Consider the following 16,682-nt stretch of genomic DNA (forward strand, 5'->3'; position numbering starts at 1 on the left):
TGCATCAAAAGTACAAGGGAAATTTATGAGGATTCTGTTTGTGAAAGTGTTCAGAGTCAGAAAAGATAAAACATTTCCACTACCACAAAGGAAATGAGAAAGTAGCTGCATTTTCCTAAGCCACAATCCCACATGCCTTCCTTTTTCTCACAGATGCACATGTTCCACTAGAGAAGCATCTAGACATTACTCCACACCCAGGTATCCTTCACAAAATATCTGGAAGTGTTTCTAGTTGTCTGTATCAAGAGATCAGATAAAGTTTTACCATATTCAATAAAATTTTTGGTTCAGTCTGCATTGAAAGGTGTTTTAAGATGACAAAAGCTCCTAACAGCCAGAGCAACACTTCAGGGAAGGACAGTGACACTCAGCAGGGTGGAGATGAGGACAAAGGTTACAGTTATATGATCCCACAGTGGCTCACTTTAAGCATGAATAAATCTGGATGGTGTAATTAAGGTTTTGCTGTTGCTTTTTTTCATTGCAACTTCTTTTAAAAAAGGAAAGATGATATGAAACTCAATAGCATTGAATGCTTCCAGTGGCCATTTTTGTACAAAGAAAGAAACGTTGCCTTGAGCATCAGATCTGGAACAGCCACAGCTCAGTCATGGGCAGCAGAGCAATTCACAGGTGACAAACCCAGAGTGCTTGGTGGTCACCAACACATGATTTTTACAGGATAGGGCAAGGGAATCTTGCCCTATAGACTAATGCTGTGATCCTAACACTACTTCAGCTTTCTAGAACGATTGTGGAACAGCCACCTTCTGCTCACAAGAAGCATGATCTGGCTTGCTGGAGGGTCCCTCCAACACATCCAACTCAGAGGTTTGAGCCATGAGTTCAGAGCTGATCAAAGACACCTCAGCACAGAGCCAGTCTGCCCAAATCTAGGGCTGTTATTACTGCCATGTATTCAAGAAGCAGCACTTGCTCTTGACTGCTTAAAAACAAACAAATAAACACACAAAAAAGAGAATGGGAAGATGGGAGGGAAGTGTTATTTTAACTGCAATAGGTCTCTGAGCAAGTCCACAGCACAGCTGCCTGAACAGCTGTACCAGCAAGACAAGGCAGGCAGCACAGGAGCAAGGGTGAACATTTCAGAGCTACACATTTTTGTGCATAAGGATCACTGCTACAAGAAATGCTTAAAATAGTACATCACAGCCCTTCCCAAATCTATCCTGCACAGGCTCACACACTGCTCTGATCCCTGTGGTGTTCAAGAGTTCTGACTTGTCAGTCAGTCACAGTGCAGGCAGACCTTTGCTCCACCCTCCCCAGAGAGGCACACAAGCATAGGAGGACTTTAGCTTTGTTTTTGTTTTTTTACTCTGTTCTGCCCACACCCAGACACATTTCTCTGTTTGAAAAAATATACATTACAGAAACATGCTTGGCACATAGGCAAGAAAGTGGGAGGGCCATGGTAGGACACTGTTTCTTGTCTTTTGACAGTCTTGCACCCACTCCAGAAAAGTCTCACCTCTATCACTGAGCTTTATTCCTACAATGCAGCAATGATTGTGTAACCATTTTGGATTGACAGGCCACTAAAGACTTCCTAAAGAAAGCATGGGCTCAAAATAAAAAGGCAAAGTCCATATAGACTTGTGTTGCATAGACAGGCCTGCTTCTGCGAGATGCTCCTCCAGAGAAGTGCTGGAAGTAGTCCATGGCTCTCCAAACAAACAAGCAAAACAAACTTCAAATTCTCAGTTCTTACAGGCTACAGCTGAAAGCTGCTGGATGTCACAGACATAAAGCAGGGACAAAGGCTCCTGTTTAGGTTGTTTTGAAGCTCAGTGACTGGGCCAATAAGCACATACAGGCCAGAGTACCACCTTCCCTGGTGCAACTTCAAGCTCCTGGCCCAAAGCCACCTAGTGCCATCCCTAACACGGCCACACAGCACCCAGACCTGGGGCTGTGCCCTGCCACCGCCTGTCCCACATCCACACCACACTGACAAAGCAAGTGGGAATGCTGCCCTGGGATGAGCCACCAAGTTGCAGGGCTTAGACATGAATAAAGGGGCTGGGTCTTACACCAGTGATACTGACCCACCAGCAGAGAGAGGGAAGCTGCACAGTTACCTGCACACTGGACACTTCTCAGTGTCTGGGCTCCCTGGTGCTCCCATCTCACAGAGGACAGACACAGCATGGAGCAGACTGGTGGGGCAGCAGAAAGCCTTGGGTTTGTTCACACGTTTTGAATTATTTGAGCATTGCTGAAGAAGCCATTTGGCTTCACACACTCTCCTGTTACAAACCCAAGCAGACAGCTTGAGCACACAGCCCTCTCTTTGTGCTGCCGTGGCTGCTGGCAGGGCAGGCAGCACAAGACCTTTCGTCACTGTCAGAAACTTGGCTGGGCTGGCTGCCTCCAGCTCATCTGAGTACATTATTCTCAAGCCCCATCAGCCTGAGAACAACGTGCTATGGAAGATGAGAACATCCCATTACGAACACAACGAAGCACTGTCAGACAGCCAGGTGGCAAAGGATGGGGACACCTGCACCTCCCTAGCAGATTTGAGGCTGATGGCAGTGCAGAACATTCCCTCACAATTAGACCCAGTACCCACGGCACCAAGCCAAGCATGACAGCAGCTGCAAGTGAGGCCAAGGAAACCAATCCTTGAAGACTCACATCCAACAATGAGGCAACTATGAAATTTCTGGAGATGTGGACTGTCCAAGCATGGTCTGAAATGAAGTTTCGTCAGCACTAGTTCTAATTCCCGCCCAGTCTCAGCAGGGTACAGCACAATCATTACTAGGTATTATGTACACTGGGTTTGTGCTGAGAAATAGGATGGCCTCAAGGACAACAGACTCAATTTCTCCTCTCTGAGAGGCTTTGTGTTTAAGGGAAAAAAAAAATCCATTTCCTTGCTCCCTAACTGTATGTCTAAAAAATGAAAGGTGAGATTAATATTACCGTCACTGTTGCAAATTAACTTGACTTCCCATCCCTGGGCCCTGGCTGGGAGCCACCAGGCAGTCAAACAAGCAGCAGGGGTGCAATCAGAGCAGCCACAATTGGCAAATCCAGCGAAGCGTGGAACATTCACAACAGGTTTACCAAGACTGATTGAGCCAATCTACCTTGGCACAGCAGGGAGCAGACCAGGAATACACTCTAGCACAGCTGTCAATAAAGAAATGCCTGCCCAGGAATCTCAGTAGCTGCTATGGCCAGCAGAGGTGCCAGCTGGGGAGGATGAGGGCAGAAGCATCACCCTTAACAGTGACAGGATCTAAAATCCATGCATGGAAGAGGGAGCTCACTTGTCTTGAGGAAACCCCAAGCTTGAGGAATCTGCAAGCTCCAAGCACAGGTCTTCTCCTCTGGCAGTTCTCACTGGAAATATGCCTTTTTGTGCATTGGTGAATCTGACATTCTTGGAAACGTGGCTGCAGCCCTGCATTTATGGCTGACATAAGAAAGTCCCTAGGTACCACAGCTAAGCAAAATTTCATTAAGTAACCTCTTCTATTTTATATTCTGCCACCCATTTCATTAACTTTCTCCAGCATTACCTCAGTTCCACAGCTCAGCATTTTTACCACCCCAAACTGTTTCAAACAGATCAAGGTAACCACAAGAGTGGAGCAAAGGCACTCTTAGATGTTGCTAGTGATACTCAGGTATGTGACAAAGAGGTAGGCAACACCCAGGAATGGGTGTTGTGGTGCACTGTCTCAACAAGAGGTCAGCCCCTACTGGCTTTTCAAGTGAGGTTCACAGCAAAACACCCCCCTCACTTCTGCCTGAAGTCTTAGATCATGTTTTGACATCCACTGTGTGTCCCAAGGGCCCCCTCAGTTCACGTGGCCCATATAACGTGTCCAGGATACATGCCAGTTCAATGACCCAGGGACCACCGATGCATGTTCCAAGCATTTCCTTTTGGGTCTTAAAAACCATCTCTTGCTCCCCACCCCCTCCACATCCAGCCATTTTCCCGACAGTACTGTGTGCTGGGTAATTCACAAAATAAACTAGGTGTGAGTCATGCTTAGTTTAGAGCATTTGCAGTTCTTGAATTCTAATCTAAAGGACAGGAGGAAGAGGAAAGACAAAAGTAACATGAAAAAGCAGTATCATCAGCTAAAAATTATTTTTAGCACCTACAGAGCTGATAAATTAATGGCAAGCAGCAAATGCAGCCTTTTATAAACCAGCAGTCTCAGTAGGATGCCTGAGTTATGTAGATTCTTGCAGATTAGAAAGCAAACTGGGATCTCTTACAGACTCGTACCAGCAGGGACTGGTCAGGCCACTCAAAGACAGATAAGCCTCCAAAATCTGGGAATTATTTCCTTGAAGCAAAGCCAACCTGACCAAGTAGCCACCCAGCTGGAGGTGAATGGCTGCCCTGAGGGCAGCTTCCAGATAAAGAGCAACAGCTGGGACATTTTCTTCCCAAGCCCAGCAAAGCTGCTCTGTGAGATACATGGCCCAGCCTCAGCAATTCCCATTTCTGCCCTGCCTCTCCCATCACACCAGGAGCTCCTGCTACCACAGTGGGTGCTGGCAGAGGCTGGCTAGGACATGTCTGGCTGCTGTTATACAGATGACATTCCTAGGGCCTTGCTCACCAGGCCCCATCATGCCAAGGAAATCAGAAAATCATGCAGGGAGAAGGTGGATCCCAGACAGAGGGCAGGTCTGGGCAGCCTGGGAAAGGGAACAATTTCTGCTCCTCAGCCACAGCACCAGAGCATCACACGTAGCTGGGAGCTATGAGGCAGCACAAGGATACTGGGTGACTCCATGGGGAACCAAATTGAGGGGTCTCAGCCTAATTCTCAAAATGCAAATATGCAAAATAATAATTAAAAATAAATAAATCACCAAACCATCTTTTTTTTTTTTTTTTTTTACTAGCAGTCTTGGCCTGGAAGCTAAGAACCTCTTGGGATTTGGGAAGGAGTTTATCCTCTCTGCTCTAAGCTAAACGCCTTGAGGTCAAGGCCATGAGATTTTTGTGCTCTGTCTGCACTATTCTCCAACATTAAGCTCTCACCTGCCTAACAATGAAGAATGCTTTAAGAAGGGAAGACTATGCATTTTGGAATCAAACCCTCAGAATTCCATTATATTTTTTTAATCTGCCTTGGAACAGAAATCATCAACATTCACAAAGTGCCTTTTCCAAGGCTACTGATTTGGCAATCTCACTTCTGTAAAGAAGCCTGCACACTGTACCACAGAGCAGTCCTAAAGCTGAGAGAGTATTACTGAAGACCTCAAAGCGGAAGGTGATGTGCTTGCAGTGTAAACAGGAAGCTGGAGATACTCAAGATAGTGGAAAAATAGCATAAGGCACCACAAAAGGTTATCCTCTGAGCAAGCCCCAGCCACAAAATTTGATGAGATTTATCATTCTGCTTTTCTACAGAAGGCTGCCATGCTTTTCATCACTGACTAATTCCAATCTACCTGGTTTCATCTGCAATGTTTCTAAATACGAGCAAATCTTATTCCCAAAGCTTAAAACACAACCCATAGGTTGAGAATATTAAAGACCATCTCTTTGACTTCCAGAAGAAAATGCTGAGTTGGTACATTTCAATCACAAAATCCTAAAATAACTTAGGTTGAAAAAAACATTAAGTCATCAAGTATAACCACTGATCTGGCACTGTCAAGCTCACCACTAAAGGATACTCCTCAGTACCACATATACACATCTTTTTAGTATCTCCTACAATGGTGACCCAAATACTTTCCTGTTTCGACCACTGGTCATCCTTATGCTGAAGATTTTTTTTTTTTTAACATCCCATATAAACTTCCCCTGGCAGTACTTGGGCCAATTCCTCTTGTTCCATCACTTGATACTTAGAAGAAGAGGCCAGTGGCCACCTGGCTGCAACCTCCTGCCAGGGACTTGCAGAGAGCAATAATGTTTCCCTTGAGCATCCTCTTCTCCAGGCTAAACACCTCCAGATCCTCAAGGACTTATGCTCCAAACCCTTCCCAGCTTCACTGCCCTTCTCTGGACTCATTCAGCAGCTCAGTGTCTGTGCTGTAGTGAGGGGCCCAGAACTGAGCACAGGATTCGAGGTGTGGCCTCACCAGTGCCCGGTACAGGGTGACAGTCACTGGCCACACCACTGCCCGGTACAGGGTGACGGTCACTGGCCACACCACTGCTGACCCAGGCCAGGATGGCACTGGCCTTCTTGGCCACCTGGGCACCCCCAGGTCCTTGTCCACTGGGCAGCTTTCCAGCCACTCTGTGCCAAGACTTTCAGATGTACCTAAAAATGGCATTGAGCCTTAAGAAGAATTGACATCCATGCTTTGAAAATTCACCCTTTTCAGCCGTGTCCAGTTGGGTCCCCAGACAGAGTACCCTGAGTAAAAAGAACTGTCCAATACTCCCAAGTCCTAGAGCCAACATTGCTGTTACAGCTGCTGCTTTCTATTGCAGGGACTCAGCACACAGAATATATTAACACTTTAAAGCAGAGAGCAGATAGATAATACGATATGTGTTAATGTCTGCAAGTCATTACCTGCCAGGCTTCATCTCTATAGAAATTTCTTGATTGCCCCAATGTCCATCTACCTGGACAGGACTAGCTACACCCAGAAGATCACCAGTGAGCTCAGTAATTACACTGTGGACCCACCAGTAACACCCAGGTGGATCTCTACTACAAAAACTTCAAGGTAGGTATACTTCTCAGGGATGGTTTGGCTGGTTTGACACCAGTCAAATAGCAGACCTCAGGCAGCCAAACACTTCACTCACAACATCTGATATTGTAACCGAGTCTGTGTATGGAAGAAGATAATCTCAATCATCAGTGAGAACAAAAGCTGTTTGTATGGTTCATCCTCTCCAGTATTTGACACAGCTTCAGTTGACTCAGCTAATACCATATGTGCAAAAGGAACAACCAACAGTAAAGGCAGGGAGCTTTCCTCAGAGTCAGTTTTAACCACTACCTCCCAACCATGGACCACAGCAGAACAAACAACACTGGACTCCAACAGCTGTGCTTTACACTTTACCCCAAAAGCAAACTACCATACACAAAACTGGAGAGCAGGGCAGGAGTTACCTTCACCAGGAGAGGTCAAAATCCCTGGCCCATACAGGCCCTGTGAGCATCACTAACTGTTAGACATGCCTTTAGGTGTGCCCCATGGATCACATTATACCCCTTGTCTGGAAGGTATTTTGGTTTGTTTTGCAAACAGAATGTCATGGCACCTTTAGCTTTAAGCCCAACACCACTCATTTAAATTGGTGTAAGGGAGGGGTAATAGAAAAACAGTGTCTTATAAAAAGTGCAACTCAAAATAGCCACCCACTCAGAAAACTGCTGGGGCATGGAGCTTGCATCTCAAGAGATTCGCACTGTATGTACACTCCCTTACCCCACACCCATCTCCAATAGCAATCACTGTATTCTGTTGTTTTATCTGTTTAATTCAGCTTTTATTTCAGCATTTTACCTAATTTTACACCACACAAATCCTTCAGAAGGACATACTGAGTTTCCCGGATAAGCAAAATTTCTATTCTCTAACACACACTATGTTTCCCAGATAGGCAATGAATGCACAGTTAAACCCCTTGTTCAGTCCAGCAATTTCTCTGCAGAGAGCTGGCAGGTCCACTTTGTGGTTCAGGGTGGCACCCTAGATTGCAGATACTTTACCAGCATTTCTCAGCCCTCAGGCTGTAGTGAATAACCTCACACAGCAGCTCCAAAGAGGCAGCTGAGAGCAGAGGTAATGCAAAGTGTCAGCTCTCATAGGGGTATCCTCTAGCTTTATCCTGAAAGATAATGTAGAAAAATACAAGGGAGACAGGATGCAAAAAAGGAGGTTTGAACGCCCCTCTGGTACAACTTCATGCCCTGACTTAGTTTGGCGACTGCTTACAAAAGGCTGACTGCTGGAAACCTCACACCCACACAGAAGCTGCCAAGTGCCAAAAAAAGGTTCAAGTTCCTCTCTAAACCCACAGTGTTACATGACAGTGACCTGCAGTTGTACAGAGAAACAATAACTTCTGGAAAAAACAAGCAGAATAAAGAGTCCCCAGAGATGCCACCTTCTCTTCAGCCTTTGGACTAGAGCCAAGCTTGAGACTGCTCCATGGCCTGCAGCTGAATCAGAGCTACAGCTGAAAGGACACACCACAGCATCAGTGCATATTCCAACCAGCCAGGTTTTATTCCTCCAGATCACATACTAAGAGAAGCAAAGCTCCAGGAGGATGAGCCTCTGAGCAGCCTCCCAGCCTCGATGGAAACCCTGCCAGCTGCTGCATTCAAAGCTGAAGGTATCTGAACTAACCCTGCAGTCAGCTCCAATTCTTGCACAGATTCCCATCAGCTTCCTTTTCCCTAGAAAGGTGGCTGCTAGGATGCAAGCAAAGACTCCTGTCTGGCACCTGTTCAGCTGCTGCAAGCACTGCAAAGCTACTCTGCAAGAACAACTATCCTCCACTCAACCAACCAAGGCTCTTGGTTTCTTTCAAAACACTTTTCCTTTGCTCCGCTAGCTCCTCACGGGTACTCTCTCCCCTCTCTCCCCCCTTGCTTCCTGTGTTTAAGTTCTCCAGGTTTATTAGTCAGCTCTGGGGAACACAAAGTACCAAAGCTGGCCCCAGATCAGTCAAAATTCCACATCCATCTACAAGTCACAATTCAGTAAAGTTACAGCACTAACAATACATGTTCCCTTTCCTGTCACAGCCCTGTGTTGGCACTTTGCCCTAAGTGCAACTTTAGATTTAAAACGCTGGCATAAAAGGGTAAGAATAAGCCTCTGGCTTTTGAGACCGGATGGACAGGAGGCAGAGCACCCTGCATCATTTTGAAGCAAACTGCTTTGTGGCATCTCAGCCCACATTGCCAAGCATGAGGAAGAATCAGGCTAGCAGCCTCTTCTCATCCCCAAAAGCACTAAATGAGCTCCAGGTCAGTAAAAGTAAATTTTTTTGCTTTGGGAACTGTATTACCTTCAGGTGATATTGCATACTCACAGCTTCTTAAAAAATGAAAAAGTAAAAAAAATGAACAGTTAAATCAGGACCAATTTAAGTTCACCTGTTACACAGCCAGAGTGGATGCTGTGGGCAATGTCAGCTGCCTGGAATAGCAGGTAACTGAGCACCGAGCTGGAGACAAGCTTGCTTTTTCCACCTTGCATCAGGGATGTGCAGAATCCAGGCAGGGCTTTGCAGCCCTAGCCAAGGACTCAGTCCTTCCAGCACTGCAATTAGGGTCAGGAGAGCCCAGCCTCTTCCCAGCATCAACTTCCTTTGGAAACCTGGCACCTGCAGGAGAGCACAGCCCTGAGAACAGCAGAACTCTCTGCCTGCCATGAAAACAGCCAACTCCCTGGTGGCTTGGAAAATTCCCAGACCTTCTCCATGCTGTGCTCCACCACCGTGCTGTGCTCACCTCAGCAGCACTGCCAAAGGCTTCAGGAGCTGCTGGTGAATTTAGGTCATAAATCCTTCCCATCCCACCAGCCAGCATCCCAATAATAAAACTAATACCAGAGCAGAAGGAGAGGCCATTTCTTTGCACCAGGATGCTACAAGTAATGCTTGCTGTAACCAGAACAGATATAATAAGCTGCTTTTCCAGTGCAAAGTCATTGTGCTGTGCAGAAATGGAAAAGCTTTCCACCACACAAGAGGAGGCTCCCCTGAGCCAGACCAGCATTACCCCAACCCATGTCCAAGTCAGTGGCAACAACCCCTCTGCAAGGAGCATTTCCAGCCAGAGCACACTCCAACCTCTTGTCCTGTCTGGATATTATGAGCCAATGTTACACATATAATGCAGAAAGGAATTAAAACCACTGCCTTCTCATTGACAGGAAATAATCCTGTTTGCATAAACTTCCTTCCTCTCTTTTCCCCATTACTTCTCATGTCACTCCTGTCAGTGTCCTTATGGAATGTCTGTGTTTCAGTATTTGCAAATATTTCCTTACTTAGGTCCTTTTCCCCTTTGTCATCACTTATTGAACACCACATACTGAGCCCACATAACATTTCCCCTTAGAGCTGACTCCTCTAGCTACCAAGTTCTGGTTCAGCAAAAGGTCTCGGGAAAGGATGAATGAAAATGCACACAGGAACTCAGTTTTACTGCACATGACTTGTTGCACCTCTTTTGAAAAGAGAAGTGAAGAAAAGTGACTCACTCACAAACCCACTTTGACTTTCTGTCCTGAAGAGCACATAATGCAGGGTAGAGCTACCAAGTGCACATAAACCAAACTACTAACAAGCCAGGCCGAAGACAAAAAAATCTCACTATTTTAGTTTGGGTGACAGAGCATTGTGGCGGTGACAACATGGGTTGGTGTGCAATTAAAATGGCCATCAGTTGAGCTTCAGGAGCCTGACACAAAATAATTGGGCAGGTGCAGATGGGCTGTGCTAGGCTCTGAGCAAGCTTTCATCTACACCTTTCTCCTCAGGAAGCGTAACACTTCTGGCAAACTTAATTCACACGGTGCCTGGGGTTACAGGGTAAATTTTATGAGCACTAAGGCCTAACTGATCCCCTTTGCTCAAAGTAAGGTTCACAACAGCACTGCCTTGCACCCCTTATACAGCCAGCCTGACACTGCACTCTCCTGTTCTCTCCCCTGCCCAGCTAAAAGTCTATCCCAGCAGCCCTACAGTGTCAAGGCCACACAACACTCAGCGAGTTCTGTGGTATCTTTTCAAGTACTGAGAAAGAAAACAACAGGAAGGCTCCAATTTCTACTTCTCAAAAAAGAAGTATAAATGAAGTGTCAAGGGACCTTCATAAAGTCCTATACATGTTCTGTGGAAAAGCCAGTGCTGTAAGGTGAACAGAGAGCATCGCTGACACGTCAGCCTCAGGGGAGGCTGCAGCTTTCCCGGTGGAAATGTCCAGCAAACATGGCCTTTGCTCCCTGCAATGCAGCCAAGCAGCAGCAGAACAGCAGCTGTCGTTATCACCTTCTTGGAGAACAGCTGAAGGTCAAGCCAGCAGTGAATGTCACACCAGAAAATGGACCTAAAGCTTCTCAAGTTTTAAAGCAATTTCACCAACAGACCAACCTCCTCCCTCAGTCCTTCAGCCTTCAAACCAGCACTACACAGGAGTAGTAGTGAAAGAGCAGGAAGCCAACCAGCTGGGGACACTCTGGAAAGGGGAGAAGTAAGCAGGCAGGGAACTTGTCACTTTGTCCTATAAATCAGCACATTCATGTGAACTGGATGACTCTGAGCAGGAAAAAGAAAGCTTATTCCAGCAAAACAGAAGTTTCACACAGCTCCAAGGCATATCCCATTGTTTTTCCAAGTGAGGTTATTCTTGCACCAGAGAGAGCAGAACTGGCCTTTCCTGCTCCTTGCAGCAGTGATCTTCAACTTCTGCCTGGCATCCTCTGATGTTTCCCATGGCCACAGGAAATGAAAGATTAAACAGAGGCCCATGGTGCCCGTAAACACACTGCTCAGCTGGGAGCATTCCTCAGAGACCAGACCATGATGGACGACATGATGTCCTATCATAAGCAGGAGAAAACCCCCCACTGCTATCCCAGTATCCCCAGGAATCAGTGCAAAAATAGGCTGTGTCCCCTCTTACCCCTGTCCAAAAATCTGTCAGGAGCCAAGGAAACATCTCTGCAAAAGGCATCAATGGGAGTCTTGGGGCGTCTTTCTGCCAAAGCTTTTCGAGCAGTCTTTTTGCCTCAGTTCAACCTCTACAGCAGCTCACAGAAGACAAATGTTAAGGATTTAGGGATGGGAGGAGGCAGACCTGCTTGTTCAGCTGCCTTTCAGAGCCAAGAGTACAAAATATGCTAATCCTGCCCATCTCTGCCAAGCACTGCAGACCCAGAACCACTCAATGCAAAATAAAACTTTCAGCCAGCCTTAACCAGAAGTGAAACGAGTGCCACAGCCACAGCCTCAGCTACTGAATTCATGCATGCTGGAAAAACAGATCTCCTATTACCCACAAGAGCTGGATGTGAACCAGTGACCTGTGTCTATGTCCCATCACTCTCCACCTCCCGCTGCCCTCAAGCCATCCATCTTGCCTGAATTTCAAGGAAGTCACAAAGCAGAAAAACATGATGCTGCAAGGAAAAATCCCAGCTGGAGCCAAAGGGCATGGGGCAGGTGGCTTCACAATGACCCGGTTGACCCTCAGCTGCTCTCAAAATTGTTGCCCTGATTATACTAATCCAGTTAAAGGCCAATGCTTCCTTCAGATGAACACAGCTGACAGCTCACCCCTCAAAACCATTCTTCTGAAAAACCTCTAAGCAGAATCTTTCCTCATCAGACACCATGCCAGCCATTCACACTTTCTCAATCCTCTTCCACCTCTGGCAGACATCAAATTTCTCCTGCCCACTCTCATGTTGCTGAGCACAGAGAGGCACCAAAGGCCTCATTATAAGCCAGTAACCTCAGTCTGCTCCATGGAAGCCTGACACATTGCACCTCAGACCTCCTCTGCCTCCCCAGTCACATGGAGGGTCAGTAGCCAGGAGGTTTTTATTGCAGGAGTCTCAGCAGAGGTCATGTTAAGCTGCAGGTCAGCAGAAAGGTCTGTAGCTGGGAGGAAGAGGAAGACTGATGTTAACAGCAAACTTTTATTCAATTTATGCTGAGGCAAAAGAGAGCCAGCCAGACTGCCTGCCCCAGAAAACACCTTGCCAAGACAGAAAATATTCAAGCTCTTCCTGTTTCCCCAAGGTCGCAGTCAGAGCTGTGTTTTTTACTACCACGTTTGGATACTGGCCCCTCAGGCAGCAGATTACAACCAGCAGCATTTGAATGTACAACTCCCAAAAGTCATATCAGGTGCTGAACAAAGAGTAAAAAGCAGTGTAAGCATTGTTGTGTCTCTCCATGCACAGGTGCCACAATCAGCCTTTGTCAAGGCTGGAGCTCCAGACAGTAGTGGCAGGGTCAGTTCTAATCATCAGCCCAGACATACTGCCCTTGTATTTCCTTACAGTACCACTAAAAATAAAATTCAATAAAAACACTTCAACCACTGCAAATTTCCACAGTTCTCCAGAGCTGCACACTACTGGGGCAGAATTTAGAGTCCCTCTCCTTCCCCACCTCTCCCTTTTCTCTCCCCACAGAGGATTCAAACTAGCAGGACGATGAGGAGCCCCTGGGAGAATGCCTGGACCTGGGTTTTTTCTGCTGCTGCCAACAGCTGATGGCTCTTGGACACTGCAATGGATGAGGGACTGAGCCTCAGCCTGAGCAGACAGGCATTCCCTTCACAAAGATGTTGCCTCAGACCTTTGGAAAGGCAACAGCAGACAGGGCTACAGGTACATCCTCCAGAGAGGGGTATGGTCTGCACAGCTCCAAAACACCTCCCGTGCAGCTCAGCCTGCCTCCATGCAGCCAGAAATGCCTCTCAAATCCAAAGGCTCACTCACAGCAGGCAGGCAAAAGAGGGTGGAGCCCTTCCCAAACACAGCTCCTAGTAATTCACCAGGTTACAAGAGATGAGAGGCAGTTAGAGATCAAGCAGAGCCCAAGACAGTTTTATTTGCTTTATAAGTAGCTAATAAAAATAATGTCTCTAGGATGTTTTTATCACCAAAAGGCTCACAAATGACACCTCTAGTAAAAAAGACCTACACACACAAATCTGAGCAATCTCCTGAGGTAGGTCAAAAGAGCAAATAGCAAAGGCTGCTTTGTGAAAAGCAAGTATGTCACAGACGCTTGGGAGATGAACAGAAATGCAGTCAGAAAAGCACAGACACAGATTGCAACTAACACCAAAACCTTCAACAAATAACTTACAAGAGGTTTACTGGCCACAGCAGTCAGATCCCTCTACTACACATAGAAAAATGAATCTGTAACACCAGGCTGCAGCAGCAAGGTGTACTTTATACTAGGAAGTGTGTTTTGAGGGTATATTATACACCAATAAACCCCTGCCCACAAAATAAGCTGGACCAGCTGAAGTGGCACCACTTTCACCAGCAAAATGCCATCAACATCAGGCCTTGAGGTGATAAAAATGTTTTTAGAGATAAAAGAGGAAAGTAACACAAGACTTCCTGCAGCACCTAGCTAGTTATCAGATTTTCACTGCCATCGCTGCACTGAAATGATCCCACTTTTAGAAGAGCTTTTGAGATCACTCCAGAAGAGGAAGATGACACTGTCGTTCAGCAGTCTTGACTACCTGCAGACAGGGATAACTCAGACACTACACCTCCTCTCCTGATGCAGAGCTGGTGAAGAACAAAATACTCAAACCAAAAGGTTGTTCTTCATTGTTAATGAATGACTAAGCCGACCTTTACCCCAGGAAAAGAAAGGGAATGCTTTTTCCAGAAAGATCAACAGTGATTTCTCTATCAGGAACAATAAATATTTCCCTCGGTATGGCAGGCAATGCTTTTCTTTCCTTGGCTGGCATTGACACAGAGCACGAAAAGACCTAATCCAAACCATAGCTCAGTCTCAACACTTTCCAAAACAAAAACAAGTGATGCCATTAAACTAAAAGCGTGACACATGCCTGAGGCTTTGCAGAACATGGCTCAAACCTCTTCTACTTTGCACGTTGCTCTGGCACACTACTTTAATCCCATTGCTATCAAGTAACAACAGATCCCAGTAACAGGACACTCTAGAAGCTTAATCCACACTATACCATAGGTGCAAACTTCCCAGGGACTGGTTGAGTTACACTGCAACGTGGTAAATGTACTTTCATTCAGCATGTATACGACGTTAGCTCAGTTCAGTTAGTTCAATTCAAAAACTAACAAAGGCAAAAGCCAGCCTACTTAAATTGTGAATATGAGCATCTACACAGGGATTTAATTCACTTTAATGAACCCACTGGAAAGGTTAATTGGATTCATTTTCTTGAATTACCAACCATGTGTGGACAAACTCTAAGGGTGAGCTCTTGACCACACTAAAATGGCCAATAACAGTTCTGCTAATGACTTAACAGGACGAACATTAACCCCTAAAACGTCAGCTTCAGCTTTTGTTCCAGTAACGCTAAGTGAAGCATTAAAGGATGATAGGAGGTCAAAAGGAACCCCCAGCTGCCTGCACAGAAATAGGTTTTCTATTCTTGGCTGCTAAATCATCAAATTCACAATTGCTATTTTGTAAGAATTGAAATCTGGGGAAAAAAAAAATTACCAGCGGCAAGAGAAACAAGTTTAAGGAAGTTTGGCTTCTTTTAGTCAGGAAACCATTGCTCTCTATTACTAGAGAGTAAATCTAAACTAACTTGATTATGAGAGAGCTTCTACTGGTTTATATCACAAATCACTGTCAGAAAGAACAAACTATCTCCTACAAAGCTTTCTAAACCCAAAGCAGCTCCAGGGCACATTTAATTGAGCCCAAAGGCACACGTGTGAGGCAGACGCGGTGCTGACAGGGAAGCCGGGGCCAGTCCGGCCCGACAGAAGGTGAATCCGTGCTCTGAGCACAGGCCAAGCCAGCGGGACCCCTGAAAACGAGGGGGGCTCTGCGGGCGGGAGCGGCTGCTTGGCGCTCCCAAGCTCAATGCAGGCCAGTCTTCATAAAAACCAGCAGGTTAAGTGTTTGTAACCGGGGCCTCAAAATCACCAGTCCCCCCTCAAATCGCCGAATCTGTGAATATTCTCAGTTCTGCTCTCATTTTTCCAACGGCCCCAGCGGAGCCTACGACCCCAGCCGAGCCGTATGTGCCCAGGGCAGACACACAGAGACAGACAGACATCCCTGCCGGCCCATGTCCCGCAGGGTGCCCGGGCCGGCTCATCCCCCGCGGGAGCGCAGCCCCGGCCGGCGCCCCCAGCCCGGCAGCCCGGGCGCGGCGGGGGGAGCGCGGCGGCGGCGCCGGCGGCGGCTCGGGCCCGGCGCAGACAAAGGGCTGCGCCCTGCCCCAGCGCCGCTCCGCTTCTCCCGCGGACAAGCGGCGCTGCCCGCCCGACCCCCGCGCTGCCCGCGGAGGGGAGCCGGAAGCGAGGCCAGCAGAGCGGCCACGGCTCTGTCCGGCGGCTGCGGCTCTGTCCGGAGACTGCCCCTGCTCCGCCGCCGGCCTCCGCCTCTCGTCCCCTCCCGCCAGCGGACACCCCGCACCGGCAGCGGGACAGCCGCGGGAACGCCGGGGCCACGGCTGGAGCACGGAGCGCCCCGTCCCCTCCCGCGGACCCGGCTCCCCGCCAGCGCCGCGAACCGCAGCGGCGCCTGGAAACTGTAAAATGATCATGTTTAAAAAAAACACCCCAAACCAACAGTTTCTCTCCCGCCTCGCTCCTCATTTCCCCCACACCGCCCCGTCCCGTCCAGCGCCCCCTCCTCCCCTTGCCGGGGTGAGCCGCACCTTCCTTGACTCCGGGCAGCTTGGAGTGGTCGATGCCGATGCCGGCCATGGCCGGCCCCGCTGAGGGCAGCGCGGCGGTGCCGCCCGCGCCCCGCACCACCAAGTTGGGAGCGGATGGAGCCGGCGCGGCCGGGCCGTACGGCGCGGGAGAGCGGACAGAAAGCGCCGGGCGGGGCGGAGCGGGGCCGCCTCGCCGCCCCTCGCCCCTCTTCCGGGGAGGCGGCGGGGGCGTCCCGGGCTGCTTCCCCCTCCCCTTGGCCGGCGGGGCTCGGGCGGCGGCTCAGCGGGACGGGTAGCTTCCGA

General features: G+C 48.0%; 1 protein-coding gene across 7 annotated transcripts in view; it reads right to left on the minus strand.

Annotated features, from left to right (window-relative positions):
- CCDC50 (coiled-coil domain containing 50) overlaps positions 1–16,510 on the minus strand; it is a 42,407-nt gene extending 25,897 nt beyond the window's left edge. For 3 of the 7 annotated variants that reach the window (XM_021536854.4, XM_021536851.3, XM_085587793.1), the window contains exon 1: positions 16,380–16,510. In XM_021536854.4, coding sequence (XP_021392529.3) covers positions 16,380–16,428 — 49 coding nt within the window. In that variant the 5' untranslated portion in view covers positions 16,429–16,510. Of the gene's footprint in view, positions 1–9,098; positions 15,814–16,379 lie in introns of those variants that run through there. The other 4 variants (XM_085587796.1, XM_085587791.1, XM_085587795.1 and 1 more) reach the window with 3 other exon arrangements.
- Positions 16,511–16,682: the final 172 nt, after the last annotated feature.

The sequence above is a fragment of the Lonchura striata genome, chromosome 9, assembly GCF_050655825.1.
Source record: "Lonchura striata isolate lonStrDom1 chromosome 9, ASM5065582v1, whole genome shotgun sequence".
NCBI classification, from domain to species: Eukaryota; Metazoa; Chordata; class Aves; order Passeriformes; family Estrildidae; genus Lonchura; species Lonchura striata.